At 40.8% G+C, this 24,926-nt stretch overlaps 1 protein-coding gene across 5 annotated transcripts; it reads left to right on the top strand.

Annotated features, from left to right (window-relative positions):
* Nucleotides 1-1,547: 1,547 nt before the first annotated feature.
* Nucleotides 1,548-24,158, top strand: SPICE1 (spindle and centriole associated protein 1). Of its 5 annotated transcripts, XM_032098634.1 has the most exons (17): nucleotides 1,548-1,683; nucleotides 2,132-2,179; nucleotides 3,227-3,373; nucleotides 7,288-7,390; nucleotides 8,103-8,224; nucleotides 9,751-9,836; nucleotides 10,132-10,274; nucleotides 10,508-10,648; nucleotides 11,392-11,657; nucleotides 14,882-15,013; nucleotides 15,655-15,802; nucleotides 17,260-17,484; nucleotides 19,495-19,880; nucleotides 21,160-21,331; nucleotides 22,719-22,821; nucleotides 23,153-23,240; nucleotides 24,027-24,158. In XM_032098634.1, the coding sequence occupies exons 1-17, from the start codon at nucleotides 1,600-1,602 to the stop codon at nucleotides 24,078-24,080; spliced, it is 2,448 nt and encodes an 815-aa protein (XP_031954525.1). In that variant the 5' UTR covers nucleotides 1,548-1,599; the 3' UTR covers nucleotides 24,081-24,158. The 5 variants fall into 5 exon arrangements, with proteins under 5 accessions (XP_031954525.1, XP_031954526.1, XP_031954529.1 ...); XM_032098636.1 differs by lacking the exons at nucleotides 1,548-1,683; nucleotides 2,132-2,179 and adding an exon at nucleotides 4,655-4,885 and having other exon boundaries at nucleotides 3,290-3,373; XM_032098637.1 differs by lacking the exons at nucleotides 1,548-1,683; nucleotides 2,132-2,179; nucleotides 8,103-8,224 and adding exons at nucleotides 4,655-4,885; nucleotides 5,885-5,921 and having other exon boundaries at nucleotides 3,290-3,373.
* Nucleotides 24,159-24,926: the final 768 nt, after the last annotated feature.

Below are 24,926 nucleotides of genomic sequence, written 5' to 3'. Positions count from 1 at the left end.
ATAATGCCACGTTTTCAGGCTCTGCTGAAAATGCAATGTGAAGAATAACAAGAAGTGAAATGTAGACATGCTTTAAAGATGTCTGATAGAACTTGGTCCGACTTTTCTTATAGGTGGCCAAAGTGTTTGAGAATAGGCTGCTTGAATGAGAATTGTCTCTGGCTTGTATTATATGTGCATGTATTAGGTATTTAACATTCATATTTGATTGTAATTAATAATAGCAGAGAGGTTTAAGAGGTTTCAAAAGAGAGGATTTAATGATGCAATTATGCCTTTAGTGTTTTTTTTCTTCAGTAAGCCTTGTTCTTCAAGACAATTTAAAGCCATATTAAGAGAGAATTCCAGATGTGCCCTTGATTTATACCTTTGGCTTCCAAATATTCAGACCAATGCAGATTAATGAATTGCTTCACATGGATTTCTCTTCCCATAGGCTGAACTCTGATGTTCACTTTGAGGTGCATGTGGTACCTATGGTGAGTGTCTAGATAGAAACTGAAGTCCAGGTGCAACCTCCACATTTGCAGCACTTCATTAGAGGCAATTGCTGAGAGTATTTCTCTGATGCTTTTTTCTCCCCTCATGATTTCAATCTTCTTGTATCCCATGCAAAACAATTCCTTCCCTCAATACATTAACCAATACCATCTGCAACTTCACATGAAGTTTTTGCAGTGATGCTGGTAAAGCCAGAATTACCTTGATGGGGACCTTAAGCACCAGGAAATCTTCGTGAAAGGGAAAAAGTTTTGAATGAAAAGTTGATAAACCCCATGCCTTCACTTTCCAGCTCCCACAGACAAAATATTATGCTCACACTGCAAGACAAAATGTTAACTCTAACCCTTTGGAGGAATTACATCATGTCTTCACCTATGTGGCAGGGAAGTGGAAGATCTGTTGCATGTTCTGGGGTAAGTCTATAGGGAATATATTGCACTTGTGCGTAAGCTAAATGAGTCGTTTCAGAACTACCAGGTGCTTTATGAAAACCAGAAATTCGTTGTTGGGAGGGAGGTACAGTCTTCCTCGGTGGCACAGCTAACGAGATCTGTTTGTTAAATTTAAACAAGAGTCACTCTTTAACTTCTTATCACTTTAATTTCATGGTTTGTGTGACATTGTGTTCTGAACCACCCGTAGCAGCATCTGAAATACATTTTCACACGGGGAAATTTCCAAGGCTTCCTCAGAGCGACACTGAAAGATGTCTTGGGAGGGTATTTGCAGCGAGGAGGGAAAACAGTGAAATGAGCGAGTAGAAAAATTAAGTTGAGGCGAGAAGGAAGACGAGTGACAATGTCAGGAACAGTTCACGTGGAGTGGACTGGAGCGGCCAAGGCACTGCTTTACTTGAACGAAGTGGTGGGGGGGGGGCAGCCCTGAGGGAGGGCGGGAGCAGAGGCTGCTCCCTCACAAAAACCCGAGCGGAGCGGGAGCCGACGACACCGGCGCTGCCTTTTCGGCGGCGGCAGCAGGAAGGAGGAGGAGGAGGCGGCGGAGGCGGAGGATGTGGCCGGGCTCCGCTCCTCCCTCAGGGCGGGCCGAGTAAAACCGCCTCCGGCCGCGGCCTCTCCCGCCGCGTGCGCGGCCGTGATGTCGCTGCTCCGCGGGCCGCGGCCCCGCGCCGCCGGCAGGAAGGGCCCCAGGAAGGCGGTGGTGGCCAAGCGGGACTGGGATGTAAGTGCTCCCCTCTCTGGGCTGCCGGGCGGCCTCCGCTGGGAGAAGGGCCCGGGAGCCTCCGTGCCCGCGGCTGGGGGAGCCACCGCCCTCCGTAGGGGCTGCCCCGAGGCGACCCCCGGGTTGCGTGGGGGTTCGTGCGGGCAGACACGCTGTGTGCAGGGGGACACGGCCCCTCTGGTTCCCTTGGCCCTGCTGGAGGCCCGGCCTCCTGCGTCTCCTGTGGGAAGAGCGCGCCCAGGCTTGGTGGAGGTGTTTTTTTTGGTGGCTGCCTCGCCGAGGCTGGAACGCTCTGCAGCGCCATAAAAGTGCACCGGAGTGTACTGTTAGGCTAACTGTATTGTATTTTAAAAGTTATTTGGGGTTTTAAAAAAATATAGCTAAAAAAACCCAGAACAGTTTGCTCTCAGTTATGACTTTTGACGTGTTCCCTGGTTCCTGTTCGCAGAGTACCGTCCATGACTTGACAGTGCACCGTGCAACTCCTGAGGATATTGTAAGTTTAATAGCAATCACTAATCTGTCCCTGTGGCGAGGGCATTTAGCTGCTTGTCTGACATAAAAAGTGCTTACCATGTTTACGGGGATATCTTCTGTCAATGTTTAATCTCCTTTTTAAGCTTCTGAACATGCTGGCTCTTTAGTGCTGGTTTTTTGTTTTTGACATTGAGCATCCCCAGGTCTGGCAGTTGGTGTTTCTCAGTTTTCTGTTCCCACTGGGAAGCAGTCGCTGCAGTGTTTATTTCAATAAACTGCATGCCATCATAAAAGCGTAAAAATGTAAATACATGACAGCTCAGTGGATTAGTTGAAGGTCTCATCTCTGCTGGGAAGGACTGAAAGATGTGCTTTATCTGAGGAGGCGCTCTAATTCTGAAAATACTTAATTTTTATTTAAACAATTTAACACAATTTCTTTATACTGAGTGATCTGTTCATTGCAAAGTATGTGGATTCCATTTACATTTTCTTGGTAGCATTAATTACCAGGATGGAAGAGGCAGTTTGAGCTATAGGTTTGTCAGGAGAGATGGTCACAGCAGCAGAGAGAGACTTGATTCTACAAGTGTTTGGCTTGATAGCTTCTAGAGACTTTAACAAGCTCCTCACACATTTAATTTCTTTAATTTGTATTTAAACTATATATTTTTGTATGTACCTTGTTGTTAGAAGAAGAGAAACACTATGTCTGGTGACTGACAGTATTAAATCAGAAGGCATTATGTCTTTTTATGCACCTTATAGGTAGTAGTGTTTGGGTTTTGCCTCCCTTTACAGCTGATAAAACTCTTGCTGAGCAAGGGGTGTAGGGCAGGTGGAAACAGACTTTTCCCATTTACCTTTGGAGCTGCTTTAAATTTGACTGGTACTGGAGGCCTTTTACACTTGTGGGTGTTTGTGAGGCTGTCATTGGTACTACCATGAAGTTAACATAAATAATGTTCAGTGCACAAATGATAAAATCAAGAGGAGCTTGTTAGCATTGCCCGGCAAACTTTGCCTAAGATTGATTTTTGAAATGGTTTCTTTTATGTTTCCATAGCTGCGTCGCCGTGAAATACACAAATCAAAAAACAAAGCACTGGCACATCTGGAACTCCAAGAGAAAGCACTGAACAGAAAGTGGAAGAAGCAAAAGCAACTGGATTTGGATTCCTTGGAGAAAAGGAAATTGGCTCTGATGCGTGAGGTGAGAACTAAATTTGCACTTGCATCCTGCTGCAGGTGATCTGCAGCAGTATTGGAAAACTGCTCTTGCACATAGAGCAACAGTTGCTCCTCTTGTTGGATAACTTAATTTTGTATATGCATACACTCCGTGTGCTGCATGCATGCCGTGGTTGGAGCAGACTGCCTGCCATACCAACTGTTATGTATAGTTGCACATTTGACACATGTTGCCTGGCTGTGCCCTCTGTCATTCTGCAGGCCTCTTTTCATCTGAACAGGAACTGTTTGCAGAGTTCAACTGTTGTAAAAAGTTTGTGTGTTCTTTGGGTTCTCATTGCCAGCTTGCCTTTTCTTCCTCGTGTCTAGCATTTTTCTTTGATGCAAACATGAACGTTTCTGGGAGGGACGCTGCTTATTTAAACAGAGAAAGTGCAGAGTCAATGGGGCTGAAAGGGTGAGGCAAGAAGTTGGTAAGGGAGGAAAACTGACAAAGATTGATGAGCTGTAGCTGACAGGCTTCTCATCTGAGGATTGAAAAGCTTGTTCTCTCAGCATTCTAAAGTGCTCTGACTGTAAATATATTATTTAATTTGCTTTTGAATATTGAACCGTAGCAGTAAACCTAAGCCTAGTTAACAGAGAGAGTAGCTGGCACTGAAAAGTGGTGGTAGATCTCGTTCTGTTTCACATAGCAGGTCACTCCTTGCCATGTGTTATGAAAACTAATCTGAAAATTAGCTTTCAGACCTCTGTACTTGAACAGACTGAGAATTCTTCTTGTTGGTAAAGAATGGTGACGAACAATGTTCACCTAGCAGTTAAAATAAACATGATCTGGTAGTTCTGTAAATGTGCAGTGGATTAACCATCACAGACTTCATTGTTTTGTCTTCTGTAATTTTTCAGAAGTCTTTTTCTGATCTCTGAGAACATTCAAGCATAGACAAACAAGTAAAAATACTTAGAATTGAAGATCACCACCTTGTTTTCTATTTGACCCCAAATATTTGACCCTATTTGACATCTGCGGTCACAGTAGAATTTTTGTGTTATGGATATTTTGCTAATCAAGCCTCAGACTTTGACTTTTGTTACTTAGGTACTTTTCTGCCAAGTGCATTTCAGCAGAGTATTCAGAAAATCCCCCGTGGACCTCTAAATGAGTTTCCCTAAAGTAGTAGCAGCCTAGTTGCAACAATGCTTCCATGCAGAAATCAATTATGTGTCACAAAAGGTAGATTAGACCACCTGTTCTAAGATTCGTCTGGACTACCTATTATGTGACTTCATTCTTTTGCAGATGTGAAACTCATGTTTGGGAAATAGTCTTCTATATTTGTTGCTGTTTCTAATGAAAGTGCACAAATCTCAATTCCTCCTGAGTGGCTCTGCCCTTTATATTTAAGATACTACTTTATGCAGTTTGCTCTGTGTCTACTTCTGAATCAGAGAAAAGGAAGACAAAAGGAAAAGATGCCAGGCACGATGAAACAGATCTGACTGTTGCTGTTTGAAACGTGGGCATCCTCTTGTGAGTAGAGAAAAACAAAATAAGTAGAGGAAAGTTACCATTTCCCCCTCTCCCTAGCTTAAATCTTGTTAATTGCCAGGTCCTGTTGTTCAGAGTAACTGTGGAGACTCTGTGTCTCCCCGTAGAGCAAAACCACTGCCAATTGTTTCCTTGTCTCTGTTACCTTGGTGATCTTTTACTGCTGTCAGTGTAACTTTCTAAGCCTCTTGAATCCTCCTCAACTGCAAAATACTCGGAGACAAAAGCTAAGAAGGTGCTGCTATTAGTGTTGTTTCTCTTGTAGTTGTGTGTTGAACAGAAAGACTTTACAAAAGAGTTACAAAATGGATAAGCAGAATTTTAATGTTTTGGGGATTTGTCTGCCTAAAAATCTGAACAAAAAAATAATGTAAGTTCACCTCTGTGACTGGGGAGTTTGAATGTGCAGGTACTACACTGATTGGTCCTGTAACAGCTTATTTTTTAAATAATGTTAGTGTATTGCAGCAAAGGGTAGTGCTGAATGGGTTATTGTAGTGGGGAGATTTTAGGATGAGTCCAGTTTTTATTTTTCTTCGGTAACAATCTGAAACAGGAGGGAATGTGATTTTTAATGAAATTCGTAGGTGGTACCAAACTGGGACAAAGTACACTGCTCAATGAATTTGTTCAGGGTGTGTAAATGGGCCTAGAGGGGTTACAAGATGATATCACTTTTTCTTCTCATCACATGCAAAGGTGAGCTAATCTACCTTGGGAGCAATGCTCTAAAAATGTTCATAACGTGTTCAGCAGGAGGGTAGAGCTTAGGAACCTGCTGATGCCAAAAAAGATCTAGTGAGGAGGGTAAAAACAAACTAGTCAGGATAATTTTTCTGATTGTACACATCACTCTAATTCTAATTGCTTTCAGGAAAAGAGTAATATAAACTTTTTTCCTTTTTTTCTTTCTATATTTTTTTTCTTCTGCCAATCTGTTATGATGACTTTGTCAAAAAACCTGCATTGCTTTGATGTCAGATGGCTAAATGGAAAGACAAGATTTAGTTTGTATCAGGTATGAAAATTCAGTAGTGGTCTGGGAAAGGAGATATGTGAAGTGATTGAAAGATGAATATTCACTGATTTGCTAAATGATTATGAGACTAATCTCCTGCAGTGTAATGCAAGCTCAGAAGACTAGAAAAACACGGAAACTCAGATATGTAGGGAAACTTTGTGATGTAACAAAGCACGTAGTAAGATAGGGGGTTGAGGAGAAACAAATGAAATGCCATTTGCTAGAATGTTTTGTGTGAGGCTAAATGTAAGCCAGCAAACTTACCAATGGACATTGAAAGGAACTCTGGAGATAATGGCATAGAGTGCTCTGAAACTGTTGCAAAACAGTCTGTCTTATGATTCCTGGGGGAACAAAAATTGTCACTCTGTTTTCAAAGACATGAGCCTTTTCTGGGAGGTCTTCTAAAGTACTTGTAGTCTCTGGATCAATTTGATGAACCACGATGAAGTGGAGGTCACTTACATATCTCCTCTCAGGTGTTCAAGAATAACTACCTTCTCCCCAGGTGGTGGGATATAATTTTACTAGTTTTCCATTTCCAGCTTTGTGAATGAAACCAGGAGTCAGCGAGGAGTTCTAAATTGTGTTCTGCCTACAAAGCCACATCCCCAGTCAGCTCCATTTGGCTCATGGTGGCTGGATGCCTCTTGCCTTGCACTGCAAGACATCCTTCCTTAGGAAGCACTTGTTGTGATGGACTTCAAAAGCTAGAGAGAGACTTTGGGAGAAACAATTTGAATACAGAAGCTGTATCTTCTGGAGATTCCAAAAATGTCTTCTGATGCCAGATGCAGTCAGCTGTGTTTACCTCTGCTGGAGCTTTTGGTGATATGTGGCTTAAGTTTTAGGTAGTATTTTCAGGAGCCAAGACTGAGTGAAACAAGTCTGCTTGAATTGGTTTGAATCTAATCAAATAGTACATGTTTTGGGTGTCAGATACATGTAAGTGTTCTATGCCGTAACAACTTTGAGATCAAATGATTTGAGGATGCATACTGATTTATTTTTAAATTGCTAGATGTGTCTTTATTTTGATGAGCGTCATAAATACCCAGCTTCTTATGTTAGGCTGAGAGGAGAAGGGAGTGAGAGGATTTGTTCTAAAGACAGTCAATTCTGATGGGAGCCCCAGAAGTAATAACTATTTAATTTTTCAGAAAAACAGTATGAATTCTAGTTACTCAGAATGAAGTATGGTTTTTTGATGTATCTTATTTAGGATCTAATTGCACAATACCAACTTGGCAGACGTTGTCCTGTTGGCTGTTCTCTTGGTGACAGTGTGGAATAACAATACCAGAAAGAAAGGAAAAAACTCAGTCTGCCCAGTGTAAAGTTTCCTTATACACTGTACTTTCAGATTCTGTCTGATCAGTACCGTTTGCAAGATGTATTGGAACGATCTGGTCAGGTTATGGCTGTGGCAAAAGGCTTGTTTGGGGATGCTCCTCGCACACGAACAGGTAGAACATCTCATCTGTATGTGGTAGTACATTTAAGATTATCTCTTTGCTTTCCATAAATAGTCTTGCTTTGCAAAGTGTTCTTTTTAACTGCTTTCGTCTCATCCTGTAACATAGTATGATTGATCCTGCTCATATTGCAGGGGAGGGTGGCTGATGGCTGGTTATTCCACTGTGGAATTTCACATCTTGTACTCTGAAGCACCTCATGCTCACCATTTCACAGCCAAGCTACTGGCCTGTGCAGGGCACCAGTTGGAGCTGCTGCAGTGGTTCTCATTGCTGCATGGGCTGACTCTTTGCTCTTGGATATTGCTGAAGATTTATCAGCAATTCCTGAATGAGGCTTTTCTTAATATGGCTTGTGGATCCTTGTGCTGATGGAAGGCTGGACTGGCTGTCTGCATGTGAAATCTTAAACCTAGGGGTTTTTTCTCTGTAGGCTGCCGTTCTCTTTTGTTCCTAGTGGCTGTTTGATCCTGCAAGCTGCTTTTGCACAAGTGTATTTATGCAGGTGGGAAGGACAAAAGCCGGGTATGTGGCCCAGTGTATTTAGTTAACCCTATGGTTGGTCTTTGGTTGTTGTTTAAAGTGACATCCCTGTGACCCTTTTTTTGTGAAGTACAGGAGCTTGATTTTCAGTACAAAGTGCTGCAACATAAGTACAGACCAAGCCCTCTGTGTTCTTCCCTGTGTTGTCTAATTCCTCTAGGTTTCCCTAATGTAACAATGGCTCCTAACTGTGACCTAGAATCATCTCAAGGACCCATTGTACAAAAAAGTCATCCTCCCAGTCAGCTTTCCATCCTTAGTGAATCTGTCATGGACTCCCAGGTAACGTATGTTTTGTTCATGCATGTCCTGTGGCTTTTTTGTTTGCACAAAATAAGAATATTCAAAGATAAGAGTTTCCAAGCAGAACTAAACAGGTTTTTGTTGCTAACATTCATAGAAGACAAGGTTAATTAGAGGCAAGTTTGTTTTGTGAGACTCTGGAAATTGTGAATTTTTGATTTCTTAACCTTTGGATATGAGAAACAAGCATCGTTATGTCTTGTAGAAGCTCTCTCACATTAGCACACCCTCCCTTTTAAATTCTGGAATTCTCAGGAAGAGTACAATGTAATTCTAGTCTAAGAGAAGAACTTCTGTATCACTTAACTAATTGCTACATTTCAGATTTACCAGTTATGTGTGAGTATATGGGGACACAGCCATTTGTACCCCAATTCACTCCATAGCCTTGATGAATCCTACAAATTTAACTTTTACTATTTTGCATTATTTTGCATTTATTCACATTTGTTGTAAACAATTTTAAAATTGTTTAAAATTTAATTTAGTTTGCCTTTGTGTTCTGTTTTCTTTTAATAACATGTTGTACCAGGAATGCTCACTGGGGTTTTGAGAACGGGCATATGATGCTCCCAGAAAACTTCCCACTGATGAAGACCAAACAGGCTGTTGGGAACAAAAGTGATGGTGTCATATTCCTGTGATTCTCTACTCCTGTTTCCTACTAACTTGCACAAATATCTGTAATTTGAGCTGTAGCACCTCTGTGTTACATATTTTGGTGTGGTATTTGTTTTTCAGTTTTTTTAATATGAGGAGTTAACTGCAGCATCTTTGTAAGCTGTGTCACTGGATGCATGCTGCAGGATAAGCTGAAATTTTTAAAAGAAACACGTACTGATTGTCTGCCAACCTTCTGTGAGTTCTTCTTCTGTGCCTACGACAATCATAATTAAAGGCTCTCTGGTGAAACCTACCCAGAAGCAGATAAACCTGGTTTGAGGAACCCTAATTCCAAATTTGGTTGCTTGGATTTAGCTATAAATGTAGGACGTAGGATTGTATTTTGTTCTGGTTGCATTTTACACATAGAATATAAATGTAATTGTGGAGGTCTCATTATGAGGTTGTTTACCTTGTAATGACTGACTTTCGAATGACTGAAATTTTATAAATGCTGTGATTTAGGTTGCTTTTCTGTATTTTGCCTGCTGTATCTGTGCTTTGGTACAGCCTTAACAGCTTTTATTTTATCCTCTAGTTTGCATGGGTTTTCATATTTAATATAAGTCGTACAGAGAAAAGGTTGGATATTGAATTGGTCACTTGCTGTGTTGTTTTCAGAGACAATTGTCAGTATCAGTATTTCTTACGTACTAAAGTCCCCCAGAACTTCCCACAAAGGGTTTGGGTTTTCTTTCTGTGTGGTATTTTTATTTTAAGTATGTTTTGGAGGGGAAGACTAAAAGAAATGTTTTTGGTTTTTTTCTTGAAACAATTCCTTAAAATTGGTCTCTTAAGTTATTCTGAAGTCCCTTTTGTTTTCTTTGTTGTCTCTTGAAAAGGCTCTTAATGAAGAGGAGGAGGAAGCATTATCAGAAGATGGACACCATGACATTTTGGGTTTCAAATCCAACATCAATTCTGACAGGTCAGTATAAATACATCCATTCAGGTTTTCACCTGCTTTACACTGGAAACAGGTGGCGTTAAAACGGTGTTGAATGGGTACAGTTAAGTCAGTTCTTCTGTTTCCCTTTGCCCTCCTTTCCTGATCTCAGAATTTCAGGGAAAGGCCTTGTTGTAACATTGAGACTGGGAATGAAAGTGAGCAGGGATCTCACCTGAGCAGTTGTAGATAATTCTAGAAGCTCTGTCTGGACAGATAATCTGGAATCATGCCATTGTCCTGTTACAGTTCACTGTTATGCTTGTTTTGAATGCAGGCTACTTCGGTTGTTGAGAGAAGAAAATTCCTTGGTGAATTCTCAGCTGTGGGTTGATAAGGATGTGAGAAAAACCACCTTATCAAAGGAATCAAATGTGCCTTTGACTCCAACAATTGTTTCTCCTTCATTGGATCAGTCAGGTGGGATTTACTAAATCACAGCAAATTTGTTAAGCTCTTCACAGGATCCTGTCTGGAATTCCTTTCCTGGGTGGGGGTGAGAGACAGAAATGTATGCTAATTTGGCTCAGATGAATTTCCAGACTAAAAAGCTAGCTCTTACCATAAAATTACTCTGGAACGTATTACTATTAAGAACCTTCTTGAAATATTTCACGTGTGCATTTTTTTGTTTTGTTTTGTGTTTAAATCAGCCCTCAATGCTACCAGTGTAATCAAGAGAACCCGTTCAAGACTTCAGAATGAAGATGAAGAAGAGTCTGTAGACTCCACTGACACTGTGAGACAAGTGCTGAATCCAAACTCAAGGAAACAGAAGCATATTGCAGCAAAGAGTTTAGTACTTTTAAAAATAATATACCCTTTGTCCAAGGTCCTTTAGTGTCATAAGAAAATGTGAATTGGAAGGGATTTTTGGAAGTCATTGCAGGGCTAATGCCAAAGTTTAGGTGGTCCTTGAGTCTTGAGCATATCTAAGGATGGATGTTCCACAGCTCCTTGCCTACTTCGCCTGTGTTCTGCATGTTTATCAGCAAAACCAAGTCTGTAGGAATCTGGGAACCTTAAATACGGCCCTTCGATGCTGCCCATTACCGTGCTGGTCATGGAGTTCTCTTCAGGGCTTTTCTAGTTCTGATACAGGTTAAAATGCGTTTCAATCCCCAGATCCAACACATATTTGTATGAGGGGACTGATAATCAGATACAAGCTGTAACATGAAGGGATTGTTGTAAGAGAGTTGCTTACTAAAGGTGAGAAAGCAGGTGACGTGGGTTAGCAGTAGAAAACTATTTCCATGCATTTAACTGGAAAGGAGAAAAGTACAAACAGGAGTATCCAAGAGAAAAGCACAAAGCAGTCATACTTGGGAGGTACTGTGGCTGCAGAAAATGTGGTTTTTGAGGATCTGAAAATAGGTGGAATGACTGGGGGACATTCTTTGATGGTCTGTTTCATCTTACAGCAAGAAAGGGCATTTCCTTTGATTTACTTCAATAAACAATGCAATTTCATTGGTACTGGGAAGATCTCTATACAAGTTGAAATTCCAGTGACCCTTTTTTTCTTTTCCTTCAGTGAAAAGAAAGCAAGCTGCACAAAACTCTGCAAGACAGAAGAGAGGTGATTCTCCAGGTAATTTAATCCAGACTGACCTTCAGAGGGACAACAAACCCAGCCTAGATGTTCTCAACCACATGATCCATGAAGTGGAGCGTGAACTGGAGGAATATGAGCGATGTACAGGTCGTGAGGTCCAAAAAAAAGAGAGAAGTGAAGGCCTCTCTGGGTTTACACTGTCACTGGTGAACGCTCTCTGTCGTTTGATGCGCTACCTCAAAGAGGTAAGACACTTAGAACTGCTCCTGGAGAGTGAATGAAGGAGGGGGTAAAGTTACTTGACAGATGTGAACTTTGGTCTTTTCTGGCTTCCAGTCACTTTACATTGTACTCTGATTATCACTGCTTATTGCTTGGCTTGCATGCAATTAGGAGTTAAAACTTCTCCCAGCTTTTTGTTGGGAACTGGTTTGTTAGGAATTAGTATCCCCGGTGAAAATGGAGGAGTTGACCACAGTGAAAGTCTGTGTCTAAGAGCAGAAAATGCCGATTGAAGTATTTTTAAATTTGTTATTTACATATGCTCAGAGTTGTAGCAGGGTATTAACTACAGCATTGTTTACAAAATCATTTTCTTCCTTTGCCTCCCAAAGGTGATGCTATTGTCACTGGAGCAGTGGACCCAAATCCCCTATTTTTGTTGAGGGATTCCTTAGCCCTCTTTTTCTATCCATAACAGCAACTTTACCTTAAGGAAGAATGACCTGAAGTGCTCACTGTTACAGTGCACAGCTGGGAGTTAATGGAATTCCATAAAGAAGACCACCTGTGTGCCATGCAGAAGGTTTTTTTTAAAGAAGAAAAGGAAAATAAAGTGTATTCTATTTCATCTGTATCCCAGAGCTATCAATAGGCAGCAGTGCCTCCCAGATTCATTTGGTCTATGTGACATTTTAAACCTGATTATCACAGTTCCTGCACCCTTAATAGGTGCAGCAGAGTATATTATGGAAATCTTAATGCTCTATTTCATAGCAAAGGTCATAGATCTCTAATGTATGTGGAACTGTCTTATTTTGGTTCCTTTTCAGAGTGTATAATAAGTGAAAGGGGGAAACCCATCTTAGGTTAAAATTCTATTTTTTTTTCTTACTGGATGTATGATAACTTAATCCTTGTATTACTCTGTATTTAATCTGTATGAAAGAATTTACTTTGATTAAGTCCTGGAAGCTAACAGTAAATAATCAATCCAAGAGTGAACAGCAGCTACCAGCAGGAGATGGACTTCAGCTGAGAAAGTCTTGTGTTTCAAAGCAAGTTAGTACTGCTTGGCCTTGGTTAAAATTGTAATACCAAAACAGGGAATTAAAATTGGTTCTTTTGCAGTTATAAGAAGGGGTCTTAGAATTCCAGTCGAATGTTTATTAGGAATACTTCAATTTAATAGCATCAAATTCATGTTGTAAATGTAATGGCAGTTATAATCCTATTTAGATTGTCTTTAATTTGTTTTCTACAGAAATGAGTTATTCCTGAGCCTCAGACTTCTTCTAAAGCTAATCCCATGTTTTTTCTTGTTACCATTCCATCCTTCCAGAAGTTGATTATTGCTTTCAGAATTGTCTGCAACACTCATAAATTTACTACCTAAATTCTGAAGTAGCAATCTGAAGAAGTCACTCAAGCTGCATAATGTAATTAATTGTATTCAGGCTTGCTTGAGATAGACACTGCATTCATAATCTAAAGTGACTTTTCTCCTTTTCAGGGAGGTTTAATTACAATTAGAATTTGAGAATTTGCTGGGAAGAAGTACACCTTGTCTTGAACTTTTCCTAAAACCTGGTCCCTGTCATGGCAGACATAAATCAAGCACTTACGTGCACAGTCTGTCTTGCCTAGCCAGCAGAGTTAGCAGAATTCCAATGCCTGAAATATAACTGGCAGTGCCTTTTAAGAAAATGGCTTTGCAGGGGATATTTTAAAGGCCCAATTTTAGTTAGACAGTCAGTCTTCATGAGGTTTCAAAGATTTTAGATTCTCTTCATCATCTTCCAGTTTTGCTGCAGAAAAGCAGAAGGATTACAATAAAGGATGTTGCTTAATTTATTCTCAAAATTGTATCTAAAAAGTAGGAAGAGAAACTTGAATTTAGTAATATTTCATGAAATATTATTGTTAAGTGATTTAAAAACCAACACCTATAAGAAGGAAATTGTGAATACAGAAGAGGCTAGAGAAAAGGAGAAAAAGAAACTTCTGGTGTGTTTGCAAAACCATACAAAATTCTTGAAGGAAAATGGATAAGTCTGACTTGGTTTCTAAACTAATTTTTGTATCAACTTCCAAATTTAGAATGAATCGTTCCCTCCCCATCCCTATTCTGCTAAGAATACTGTTTCTTTTCCAGGCCCACATAGCAAAGAGAGTATGGGCATATTCCCTGAATCTGTGCTCCTCTGTTCTCCCTCTCTGCTGCGTGTTCTGGTGCAGTGGTAAAGCTCATGTGGTTAGTGCCACATCTGGCAGTGGGCTGGGATAAAGATACTTCTTCCAGGGTAGACCAGACCCAAATCCTACCTGGTGGTAGGAATGGATATTAACCTGATATTTTCCCCATGCCTAAATGTAAGACAGAGCTGCTTGGCAGCTTTTGCTCCAAGACTAGGTCAGTGCTGTGCAGGATTAGTAGATACAGTAGCTCATTCAGATGATCTAAGGCATCAGTAGGCTTCATCACTGCTATCAGGGTAGAAGTGCTTATTTTGTGCTTTGGTTTCTGAAAAAGAGGGGACCATGTACAGTTTTTTTTAATCAATTTTCTGAGCCAGCATGCTTCACTTGGATCAATACAAAAAACCCTGTTCTCTCTAGCTGGAAGAGAAATGGAAAATGGATGCCTTGTCTCTCATATACTTCAGGGAGGTGTGTCTAGTAGCAGTGTCTGTGAGTTAGTCTCAAAAATATTTATTCATTCATTTCATGTGCATGCAGAGCTGTTTCGTCATAACACTTCTGAAACCCTCTAGAACTTTTTCTCTCTAATGGAAAACATTAGAAAGCAAGTGCTTTCTCCTTACTTAGTCAAATTTGTCTTCATTAATGAATTAGGGAAGCTAAAGAATAGGCACAAGCAGAACAGGATGCTGCCAAGCATCAGTACACCTGGAATTATTTGATTCTTGCATGAACATTCAGTGACTTAAGAAACTGTATCAGTGCAGAAAGAAAATGCTTGTAGTTACATCCTGTAAAAATTGTAAAGGCAGAAGAACAAGGATGTCTAGGATTCCCTACAGTGTCCTGAAGTAATAAAGAAAAAACAATAAGCTCTCTGACAGGTCTCAAACCCTGACAATTGGATTTTGTCATGAAAGTGATGAAGTCAATTTACAAATAGTGGGAAGAGTTGTTACATGATGATGTCATAATGACTTATTCCTGTTTTCAGATATGAGTCTGGATTGGTTTATAGTAGGTTTTTGGGTTTTTTCTCCCTCTTTAGACTGAAATGCAGCTGCATGAGAAAGAGATGATGAGGCAGCAGCAGCAGGAGATGTTGAATGAACACAGAGAACTGATTGATGCTCTGACTGCAGAAGTACTTCAAGTAAGGGAAGAAAACATTACTATGCAGGTACTGAGCCCCTCTTGCTCCTTACCCATCAGGATGACTTGTTAGAATTCTGAGTTCTGTTGCAAATATGGGCTGAGATGCATTGTCTCATGTTCTGGAGATTTTAACAATAAACCGAAAGAAAATGATAAAATTGAATGAGGAGCCTGAGAATTACAGTAGCAGGTATGGGTATGGAATGTTTGGAAAATTGTGTCTTTTTATATAACTTCAAAGCCTGAGAAAGTGCTGGTTCTGTGAAACTGGGCTTTACTTTATCCACCTACAAGTTTAGGCACGTTCCTTCATAGTTCTATACTGTTAACACTACTGGAGCAATAAGTAGATGTAATACCACATTTTCCTTTTAGTTTGCAGTGCAGGTAGATTTGATCAATGGCTACATTTGGGAATGGAGAGATTAAGAAACCTTAGAAAGGAAGTGAGGTCATGAGTAAGAAAAGGGAAAGCAAATAATTTATAAATGAGAAACATGGAGACAATAGTATTTAATACCTCACTGGAATCCTACAGACTCACGCAGTAGTATTGAGAGGCCAAATTTCTTCTCAGGGCTGCTTGTAGTATATAATTTTCTAATTTATGTTGGTAGAACAAAAATTTCTGTAATTCTGTGTATGTTTTTTTTTTTCCTCCTTTAGAAGAAGCTTCAGCAATACATGACAGTAACAGATGAAAAGCTGATTTGTCTCACACAAGCATTTAAAGGCCTCCCTTTGGTAGAACCTGAAAGAGAACAAAGTCCAAAACATTCTGGAATTGCAGGCAAAGGTCCAGCAAACAGCCAAGGTGTGTACATGAATGTGTGAAGGATGAAAGAAGAGTTGTGGCTAATTTATCCCTGTAGTGGAAAATCTGGTGTTTAATAGATGTCTGCTTGCACAAGTACCTCTTGCATGAGCGTGAATGTCACTTCTGTAAATTCCCATGCCATGGGTTCTGCTGGGAGCACAAGCAAAGGAGGAGAATAGCTTTCCCCCATTAAGATGGCTTCCAAAGTCAGTTTCATTCTGAGGGTTGTGAAAAAACTCCAGAAACCCAAAGAAATCAAACCCAACAGAACCAGGATCTCAGCTTCCTGTTGCTGAGCAGGCTGACAGCCTGAGACTGGCTCTTCCATAAGACACTGGAGGTTGCTGCTGGCCAAAACAGCAGCAGCTGAGGCCCAGAAACCAACCAGTCAGAGAGGTCTGGTACTTGGTATTTGTGACTTTGTGAGAGGGGAGTGACCAGCTGAGTGCTGTGTGACATGGGGACAGGCTAAGCTAAGGCAGCAGCATTGGTGGCCAGATTACCCAAAGATGATTCACCTTGGACTGGTAACCACCTTTCACCACTGAGTTTTCTCCCAGCTGTTATTCCTGGTTGGTTGTTTAAATGCATTGCTTTTGCTCTCAGGGTCAATAGCTTCTCGTGAATCCCAAGATTTCTCTGAGTTATTTGTATTCCATAGTTAAATGTTGGTTTTGTGAATCTTTTTGTACCTAAAAGCTTTCTTCCTGGAAGAATTTTCTTCTTGGAAAGAAGCCACATACCAGATCCTTTTTATTTTGTGCTTGACCCAGGCCTTGTAAAAGCAAACAAAAGGAAATCATCCCCCAAAATACAAAATCCAAACAGTCAGAAAAGCACCCCTCAAAAAAACTCCAACGTAACACCCAAACCTTTACATTCAAAAATTCTGCGGCACTAGAATTTCCAAATCTTCTTTCCTTACATTCCTTAGTTAAATACAGAAGAATAGCTTTTTTTTTTTCTGACAAGATATGTCATTTGAATTAAATGATAAGAAGATCAGCAGAGCTCCAAAAAGCCTTGAATTGTTTTCTACACCATTGTTGCCATCAAATTTATATTACGGGGCGTTAGGACAAGTGCATAAGTCTGAGTTTCCCAAGAGAATGTTACCAAATGCAGGTCAAATACCTGTTCAAGTCACATATCTGTAAGTCTTGTGCATGAGCTACAAACAGATCTCATACTACTATCCTGAAATTTTGAGGCTATGTGTAAGTGTTGTACTTGCTCTTATGGCCAGTAAAAATTTATAATATGCTTGAGTGAAAGAATGCTGTTCCTGCGGATGAGAGAAAAGGTAGGAGTGTGTGTGGAACATCCTCTACTCTAGTCTGTCTTTTCAGATACCTGAACATAAGAGTTGTCATTGAGATTTTTTCCTATTTCACTATGACCAATTTTTTTTTTTCATTTGTTTAACTTTTATCCTTGGTTTGTTTTTTCTTTAGAAAAACCTGATTTGACCTGTTCTGAGCCCAGAACTGGTGCAGGCAATAGGGAAAATATGCTGAAATTTCCACAGGGAGAGCTACCTTTCACGTTTCCTCCAGGGCCAGGTGCCTCAGGTGATATGAGACCTGGTAGAAGCTTCCCAGCTCACATCTTCCAGCCAGCTGTGCTGTTGTCACCACCTCAGCAGAAGAGCAGTCAGGAATTGTCTTCCTTCCAGAATGGTGAGATCTCTGACTGCTGTAGACCTAGGAGTCTGTGTTGTGTGTTACTGTTTCAATCTCACAGTACCTTTGAAGATGTATTTTCTATGGAAAATTTTTAATCTGTATGCCTAGACATATTGGCCCTATAGCTGGAATATCCTACTGCTGCACCCAGATATGCGTTTCTTTTGTTACTATGCCTGCTGCTAGACAGCCTGTACACTTCCTGTTTTCCATGTCCTGGCAGCAGTCCTGTCAGTGGCAGTCCAGACTGACATTTTTATTTGGTATTCATTTTGATTATCATATCTGTGTGATTGCTGAAGCTCTTTGTCGATGACCTACAGCACATCATTTCAGATTTCCATCTGCTGATGGTGTAATCCAGCCTCCATCACCTTCAGTGGTGGGACCACTGAAGCCTGGAACTTCTGTTTCTGCAATCCATGTTGCAGACACACCAGGATGTCTGTAGGCTGTGTGCTCTTGCTTTGAGCCCATCTTCCCAGCAAAGGGTTTTTTGGAAGCTGTGGGAGCCAGGTTCCCATTGGGTTTCATTTAATACACAGGAAGTAGTTGAGGAAATTTTGGGTGAAATTATGTGGTACCAGATAACCAGGTAGCTCAGTCTTGTGTCAGTATCCATAGGCTCTAGGGGTTTCATATTTTTAGCTCAGTTCTGGTGAACGGGAGGAAAAAAGTTCATCAGGGTGATTAGGGAAGGTATTTCTCATTTATCCTTACTGAAGTGAGCAGAAGGAAGCACCCTTTGTGATTCTCAAAATGAGCTGTTTCCTACTGCAGCTGTTACTGTAACCACAAGCATCCCACTGAACATGCCAGGGCCCTGGATAACACCCTTGTTGAGAGGCAGATAATGGTTGCTGACAAGAAGGAGGGTGCAGGAGTGGGTTTTGGGGTTTTCCTCCTTTTTCCTCCCTTTCAGCTGTGTTGCTTTGTAAGCCTTTTCCAAGACAGAATAATAACCAGAAGTCCTTTCGATTTTTAAGGAGTTAGCAGGGCTATTGGAAGTTTATGTCTAATTCAGCCACTTGGTGGGCTTCTGTGCTGTGAGGAGGTACATAAAAAATCTGGAAGAAATGAACTAAAGGTCTTGTTCTACAAAGAGCAATGTCTGGTTTCAGTCCCATTGAGAGCTGTCAGATGTCTTTTGTCAGTTGAAACAACAATGCAGAACTGTATTCCAAGACTTCTCTAAAATACATTGTTACTCTCTTAAGACTGATGCTAAATAGCTCAACAAATGTTCAACTTAATGAATGTTTCTTTATGCTCAATGATTCATAAAACACACTTGAGTGTAAATTTGTAAGTGTTCATGTCTGCTCAAGAGGCTAAAGCTTGTGATGGATTGGGCTATTGGTGTATGAAGCATAGAAAATCTAGTTTTGGTCACAGAATTCAACTTGGACTTAGCATGTAGCAGCTGACAGTGCTGTAACTTGAGTCATGTCTCTGTGGTGTGTTATCTCTTTGCTGATGCTGATGACCAAAAAAATACCTAACTACTTTTGTTGGCCACAGTGCTTTCTCTTTAGGGGCTGAGTAAATAGTTTATTATCATGCAAAAAATCTTGAATTTTTTTGTTTTAGTATCCTAAAAGTTTTGTTAATAACCCAATATAAGTATCAGAACTGAAACAAAAACTTAGTTTATCAAGTAAGGTAACTGAATTTTGGAAAACAGGGGACTAACTAAGAAGTAGTATTTGATCTGTCAGCTAAGAAATTGAAGACAATTATCTTCTTCTCAGGGACTTCTCTCTCAATCTCTAATTAAATCATTTAAATGTAAGACTGTTTGCAATAGGAAATACTAACCTGGTGAGTTCTTACAGCAGGATTTTGCATGGACTGAATTTGATCAGTAATATAACACCTTTCAGACCAGATGTTACAATACAAATTCCTGCTTGATTATTAGTAACCTGATGCAATAAAGTCACTGTTTCCTCAGTGAGGATCACATGTCCCTGTCCTTACTCTTCCTTCATCTCGTGTTTGTAGTGTTTGCAGCCATTTCCCAGTCTGCTGAAAGAGAGCCATGCAAGGAAAGGAGCTTACCTTCCTCCCTGAGAACACAGAGCACAACTGAGGAAAACTGTCCCATCTCTCGAAGGCAACCAGTTCCTCCTGCAGCCAAAGACTTGGAGAGTTCCCACAAGAAAATCAATCTGTCCTGCCCAGGTGACACTGGGAAAAACAGCACAGCTGAAGAGTTACTTCAAAATGGTGATCTGCTGGGGCAGATAGCTGAGCTCACACGGCAGAATGCTCTAATTAAAGCTCAGCTGAGCAAATTCAGAGGTGTCTCTGGAGACAAAAGTGATTGCCTACATCAGCCAGACCCAACACAAAATGCAGATCCTAGTCCAGACTCTTCACAAGGACAGGTGAGAAAAGGAAGGATCTCCCTTCTGCTTTCCTGTAGTTTACTGATGCTTTTGTGTCTTTCCTGTTGTCGGTTACTATTTTCATTTGTTTGCTTGAGGGCTTGTGATTTTTTTTTTAAGTTATTATTCCATAAACAGATCAGCAGTAGTTCCTCATATTGGGCCTATGTTGTATATGGGTTCTGAGAAGTGTACAGCACATTTATAAGTTTAGGATAAGACTATTCTGCAAAAAGAGGTGTGCTCAGTGCAATGTGATCAGGTGTACCTCTTGTAGTTTGGGTAATATTAGCAGTGAAAGCACTGCACCAACCCACAGGTTCTTGTCAAGCTTGTAAAATGCTTATTTAAAGCCATGTCATACATATCCTCTGCTACCGTGACCCTAAAGCACATGAGATTAAAGTTAGTGTAGATACATCTTCTGCAAATGTTTGATGATAGTGTATGTGCTTGTTGGGTCTGTCTTGTCAGTCCTCTTCTGTGAAAATCCCAAAGATTTTGGGAAAGAGAGACCTGGAAGGCTTCAGTTTATATGGAAAAACTTTAACCTGCAACTAAGCAGTTACTCAGTGGATCCCAGTGAGTGAAGTTGACATCACAAAAACATCCCTGCCTTTGCTACTGTCTTGCTGTTATGTGTTTCATCACAGTGACTGATTGATTGTTCAATTAAGGATCCTAAAGATTTAAAATTTCCTCATTTAAATGTAGGCTGGTAGTGTTGTCACTTTCCACATTGTGTTATGTTGTGTAATATTTAGTCATTTGGTTGTACAGGGTGCTGCAAACTTTTAGTAAGCGGTGTTTTTGTGGAAGCAGTTGCTGAGAGGGAGGGGAAGAGGTCAAAGCAGATCAGGCCTGGCTTAAAGATGAGCTCCAGGACTTTCTGCTAGAAACCTGCTTTTGCTTCCCTGAGTATGTCTCTCTGATTAAGTATATTCTTAATTGTAGTTAATTGCTGGATGTTTGGTGGGTTTGGTTTGGTGGTTTGTTTGGGGTTTTTTTTTCTTTCTCAAATTATTTGGACAATAGCTGTATTTTTCCTACTTGAAGGAAGACCAGTAAAAAGTATTGTAATGTTTAATCAGTTAAGGACTTAGATACAGGACAGCAAAAGGGACAAAACCAGATTTTTCACAGGAACTGCTATATAATTATATTCACTTTCAGTTTGAAAATTAAATGCTTAGAAGTACTTGAAATATATTGTATGCCCTCCTTGAGGGTGCCAATTGTAAATTTTTCATTGGAAGTAATTATCCCATTATTCAAGTAGAGTCATCTCATGGTATCGAGGAGCTTAGAGGAAAGAATAGCAGAGCTGAACCGCCAGAGTACAGAAGCACGGGATAAACTCTTGCAGTTGATAGAGCAGCAGAAGTCAGCTGCTGCTGACATGGTCCCTCCTGTGCTGCCTCCTGTTCCAGCCCCATCCCTGAATTACACTGGTAAGTACCCAGCTTCAGGAGAAACAGAAACTAGTAAAACAATGTTTTTCTCCTTTTGAGAGTCCTTATCTTACTGTATTAGTGGCTGTGGTCAGCAGTACACTTGCTGTTAATGACTGTGTGGGTACAAACACTCCTTACTTCGGAGAGCTAAAAACACATCAGCTAAACCTCTTCTAAGTTACCTTCTTAGTAATTAGTCTGCTGCAAGTACTGTGCTTCATGTTAAAGCTGTTCTTTGCTGCATTCCTGTCTGAAGAACAGGTACTGCATTTGGACATTAGTAGGAATTTCTCCACAGAAAGGGTTGTCAGGCATTAGAATGGGCTGCCCAGGGACATGGTGGAGTCACCATCCCTGGAGGTGTTAAGGAAAGACTGGCACACAGTGCCTTGGTCTGTTGGACAAGGTGGTGTTCAAAGGTTGGACTCGATGATCTCAGATTTTCAACTTCATTGATTCTGATAGTCACTGGTGGGCAGCACTGGGCTTTTTAACCCATCCTCTGTTGTGCTGCAGAATCTTGGGTGAAAAGGCTGAAGTATTTATATAAGACTTCTAAAAATCGTGGCAGAGTGGTTATCCTGTTCTCAACCACATTTTAGTTTTTGGTCTTTTGGGTACTCTTCCCATCAGACTGTCTTGCTCAGTTACTGCCAGTGCTAATAGAAAGGGATAACTGGAGCTTCCAGTCATGTAAAGAGATAAGTTAGCTTAGGGAATATTCTTGCTGATTCAAGATTCATAGATTAGCTGCCATATGTAACTATAAAAAAAATTACTTTCTAGGAGGTCAGGGCTGCTTTACCTTTTCATGGAGTCATTGTCATTACAAGCAGAACTGCATGTGACCATGTACACATGCTCTATCTGGGACACCTGTCCTTTCCCCTTGTGAAACCAGAGGGATGTATAAACGGGGAAGGACTTGGAGAGAGGAAGGAGGGGGAGGAGGGAACCAGTGTGTGTGCATTTGCATGCAGGTGCAGATGCAGTGACTCATGGGTTGGGTCATAACACTTTCAGTGCTTCTTTGGCTGTTGTCATGTAAATTCAGCATGGTAAGTAAAATCTTAAAGGAACAAAGGTGAGAGATCAGAAGTCGCTAAACCTCTAATTGCCAGAAACCACAGAAAATTTAACCATGGAAGAATCATTCAGTATCTGTGAGCATTGTCTGTAGTTGCTCTGAATATCTGCTCCCCATGTCAGTCATTTTCAGAAAGTGAGTGTGGGGTTGATGTTTAACCTGATGTTTTACTTCTGGTCTGTATATTCTATGCAATTGGGAAGAGGTTGTGATACCTCTGAAAAAAATGGTAAAGTGAATGTTGTTGTGCAATGTTGCTGTGTTCTCATCAGAATCAAGCAATTATTTATTGCCTAGAACATGCAAGGAGGACAGTTGAAGTCTCTGTTCCTGGGGCAGTGGCTGTGGACAGCTCCAAGGATGACAGTGTTTCCCATGCCAGTATGACCAGTATAAGAAGGTAAAAGTTCACCTTTTACTATTTCATTTTTGTAGTATCTTAGTTACCCATGCAGCAGAAATTGAACACAATGGAGAAATTGCCACATGCTTTTTGGCTTTGTGGGTTTTCCCTGACTTTCTCACATTAAATCTGTGGAAGTGGGACAAAGGTCTGTCAGCTTTTTCACAACTTCCTTGGTTTTTATTTAAAATATCTGCAATCTGACATGAGACAGATGACCTGTGTTGTTGAAGACTGCTGATGAGGAGTCCTAACTCAGGATCAGAGATGCTGTTCTAGTAGTCACGTCCATTTTTCGCTTTTTCAATCTTATTTTGACTATTTCCAGGTCTGTAGGAGACTCCAGCAAGCCTTGTTCACCTTTAAGTGCCACGTCAGAAAGTGCCAAATTAAATTCTGTCAGCCAGAGACCAAAGGTGAGACTGAAAAATTTTATTATGTTGTCATAAAAGGAAGAAGATGATCATAATATGGATGAAGGGAGGAGAGCTCTGTCCTGTTTTAAATATCCTAAGGCTAGTATTAATCGATTCATGGCAGTTTGGATTATAGACAATTGGTAGGAAGAGACCTGAGAACTAGTGACATTCATTATTTTCTGCCACAGAGTTGTGTACAAATGAATAACCCTTTTCTGCTGCAGCATCTTTGTGTGTTAGAACTGGAAACCTTTGGAAGTCTTTCCCTGGTGGCTCCAGAGAACCTCAAGCCATGATTATGATATACTGGTAGAGCCACAGTCAAGAGGCAGGCAAGCTCTTACCTAGCTGTTGCACAAGTCAGTTGCTGAAGGATGAATAAATCCAAATGTAAAGAAAAAGCCCCAGTCTAGATTTCTGACTCCTGATGTGCAAAGAAAAGGATAGCCCACAGTGAGATGCTTTCACAGGGAACTCTGCAAGGGTACAATCTGATAAACCAGTCAGAGAGCTGTTAATAGGCTTGAAAGCAACCATGAGGACATAACCTACTTCCTGGTGTCCAAAACAACCTAAATTAGGAGTGATAAAGAGAACAGAGTTAGGGTCTAGGACTCCCTATCCTGACAGCGAACTATACATCCCCAGAGGCAAAATTTGAAATTACTAAGGTTGAAGTAGGTGGTATGACTCCCTCCATGGTGCTGATGCCAAACAGTCCTAACACACAGGTCTGTGGGAAGTTTCCTGTGTATGAATCTGAACTGGTTTCTTTTTTTACAGGTAGAAAAGCAGAAAGAAGAAGGATGGTTTGCATTGTCAATGCACATTATGTAACAGAAGCTGAGCTCAAGTCCTGTATTTTTTAAATACTTTTTTATGAACCACAAATAAATCACAATTTCCCTCTACAGATGTACGGTTTAACTCTGAAGTGTTTTCATGTCAGTGCCATTAGTATGGCAAGGTCCATGTGCTTATCGTATTTGTACCCTACAGAGCACTCTAGGAAGCCCTGAGAATGAGTTTCTGAGCTGGATGCATTGCTGTGATCTTACACCTTTTCACCAAAAATTCTTTCCTGAGGTTGTAAACTCAGGCTGCTGGAGCTTTACAAGTGAGGACCTGGTTGCTCTGTTAAGTATGCTGAAGGCAGGAGGTTTTAGAAATGGCCTGTGAAACTTCCTGGAGCATTTATTTGCACAAGATACAGGAATAAAATGGGGAGAACTGAGATGAGGGAACGTACCTGCGTTGAAAAGGAACCTGGAGATTAGGAAGCCGTTCTGTTTCTGGTGGATAAGGATTTGTTCCTTCTGTGGTGTCTTGGGAATGTTTGTTTTTATCCCATACCATTTTTGTTTCTTTGTGTTGTGTCCAGGGTGGTCACTGCTGCCCCCTGGCTCCGGGATTGTTGTGATGGGTGATAGCCAGACTGGGATTTCCTGTGAGAGTTGGGAGGGGAGCAGCCACAGCTTCTTCCTTCTGGGCAAGTGTATTGGTTTTGCATGGGCTGGTTTTTGGTAGCGGGGGGCCACAGAAGTGGCTTCTGTGAGAAGCTGCTGGAAGCTTCATTCATGTCTGGCAGAGCCAATCCCTGATGGCTCTGAAGATGGACATGGCTGCTGGCCAAACCTGGGCCAATGAGAGAGGTTGGGAACGCCTCAGTGATAACATATTTAA

The sequence above is a fragment of the Corvus moneduloides genome, chromosome 2, assembly GCF_009650955.1.
Source record: "Corvus moneduloides isolate bCorMon1 chromosome 2, bCorMon1.pri, whole genome shotgun sequence".
In the NCBI taxonomy this organism is placed as follows: domain Eukaryota; kingdom Metazoa; phylum Chordata; class Aves; order Passeriformes; family Corvidae; genus Corvus; species Corvus moneduloides.
The sequence above is the reverse complement of the archived record's forward strand: the minus strand, read 5'-3'. Positions and strand labels throughout refer to the sequence as shown.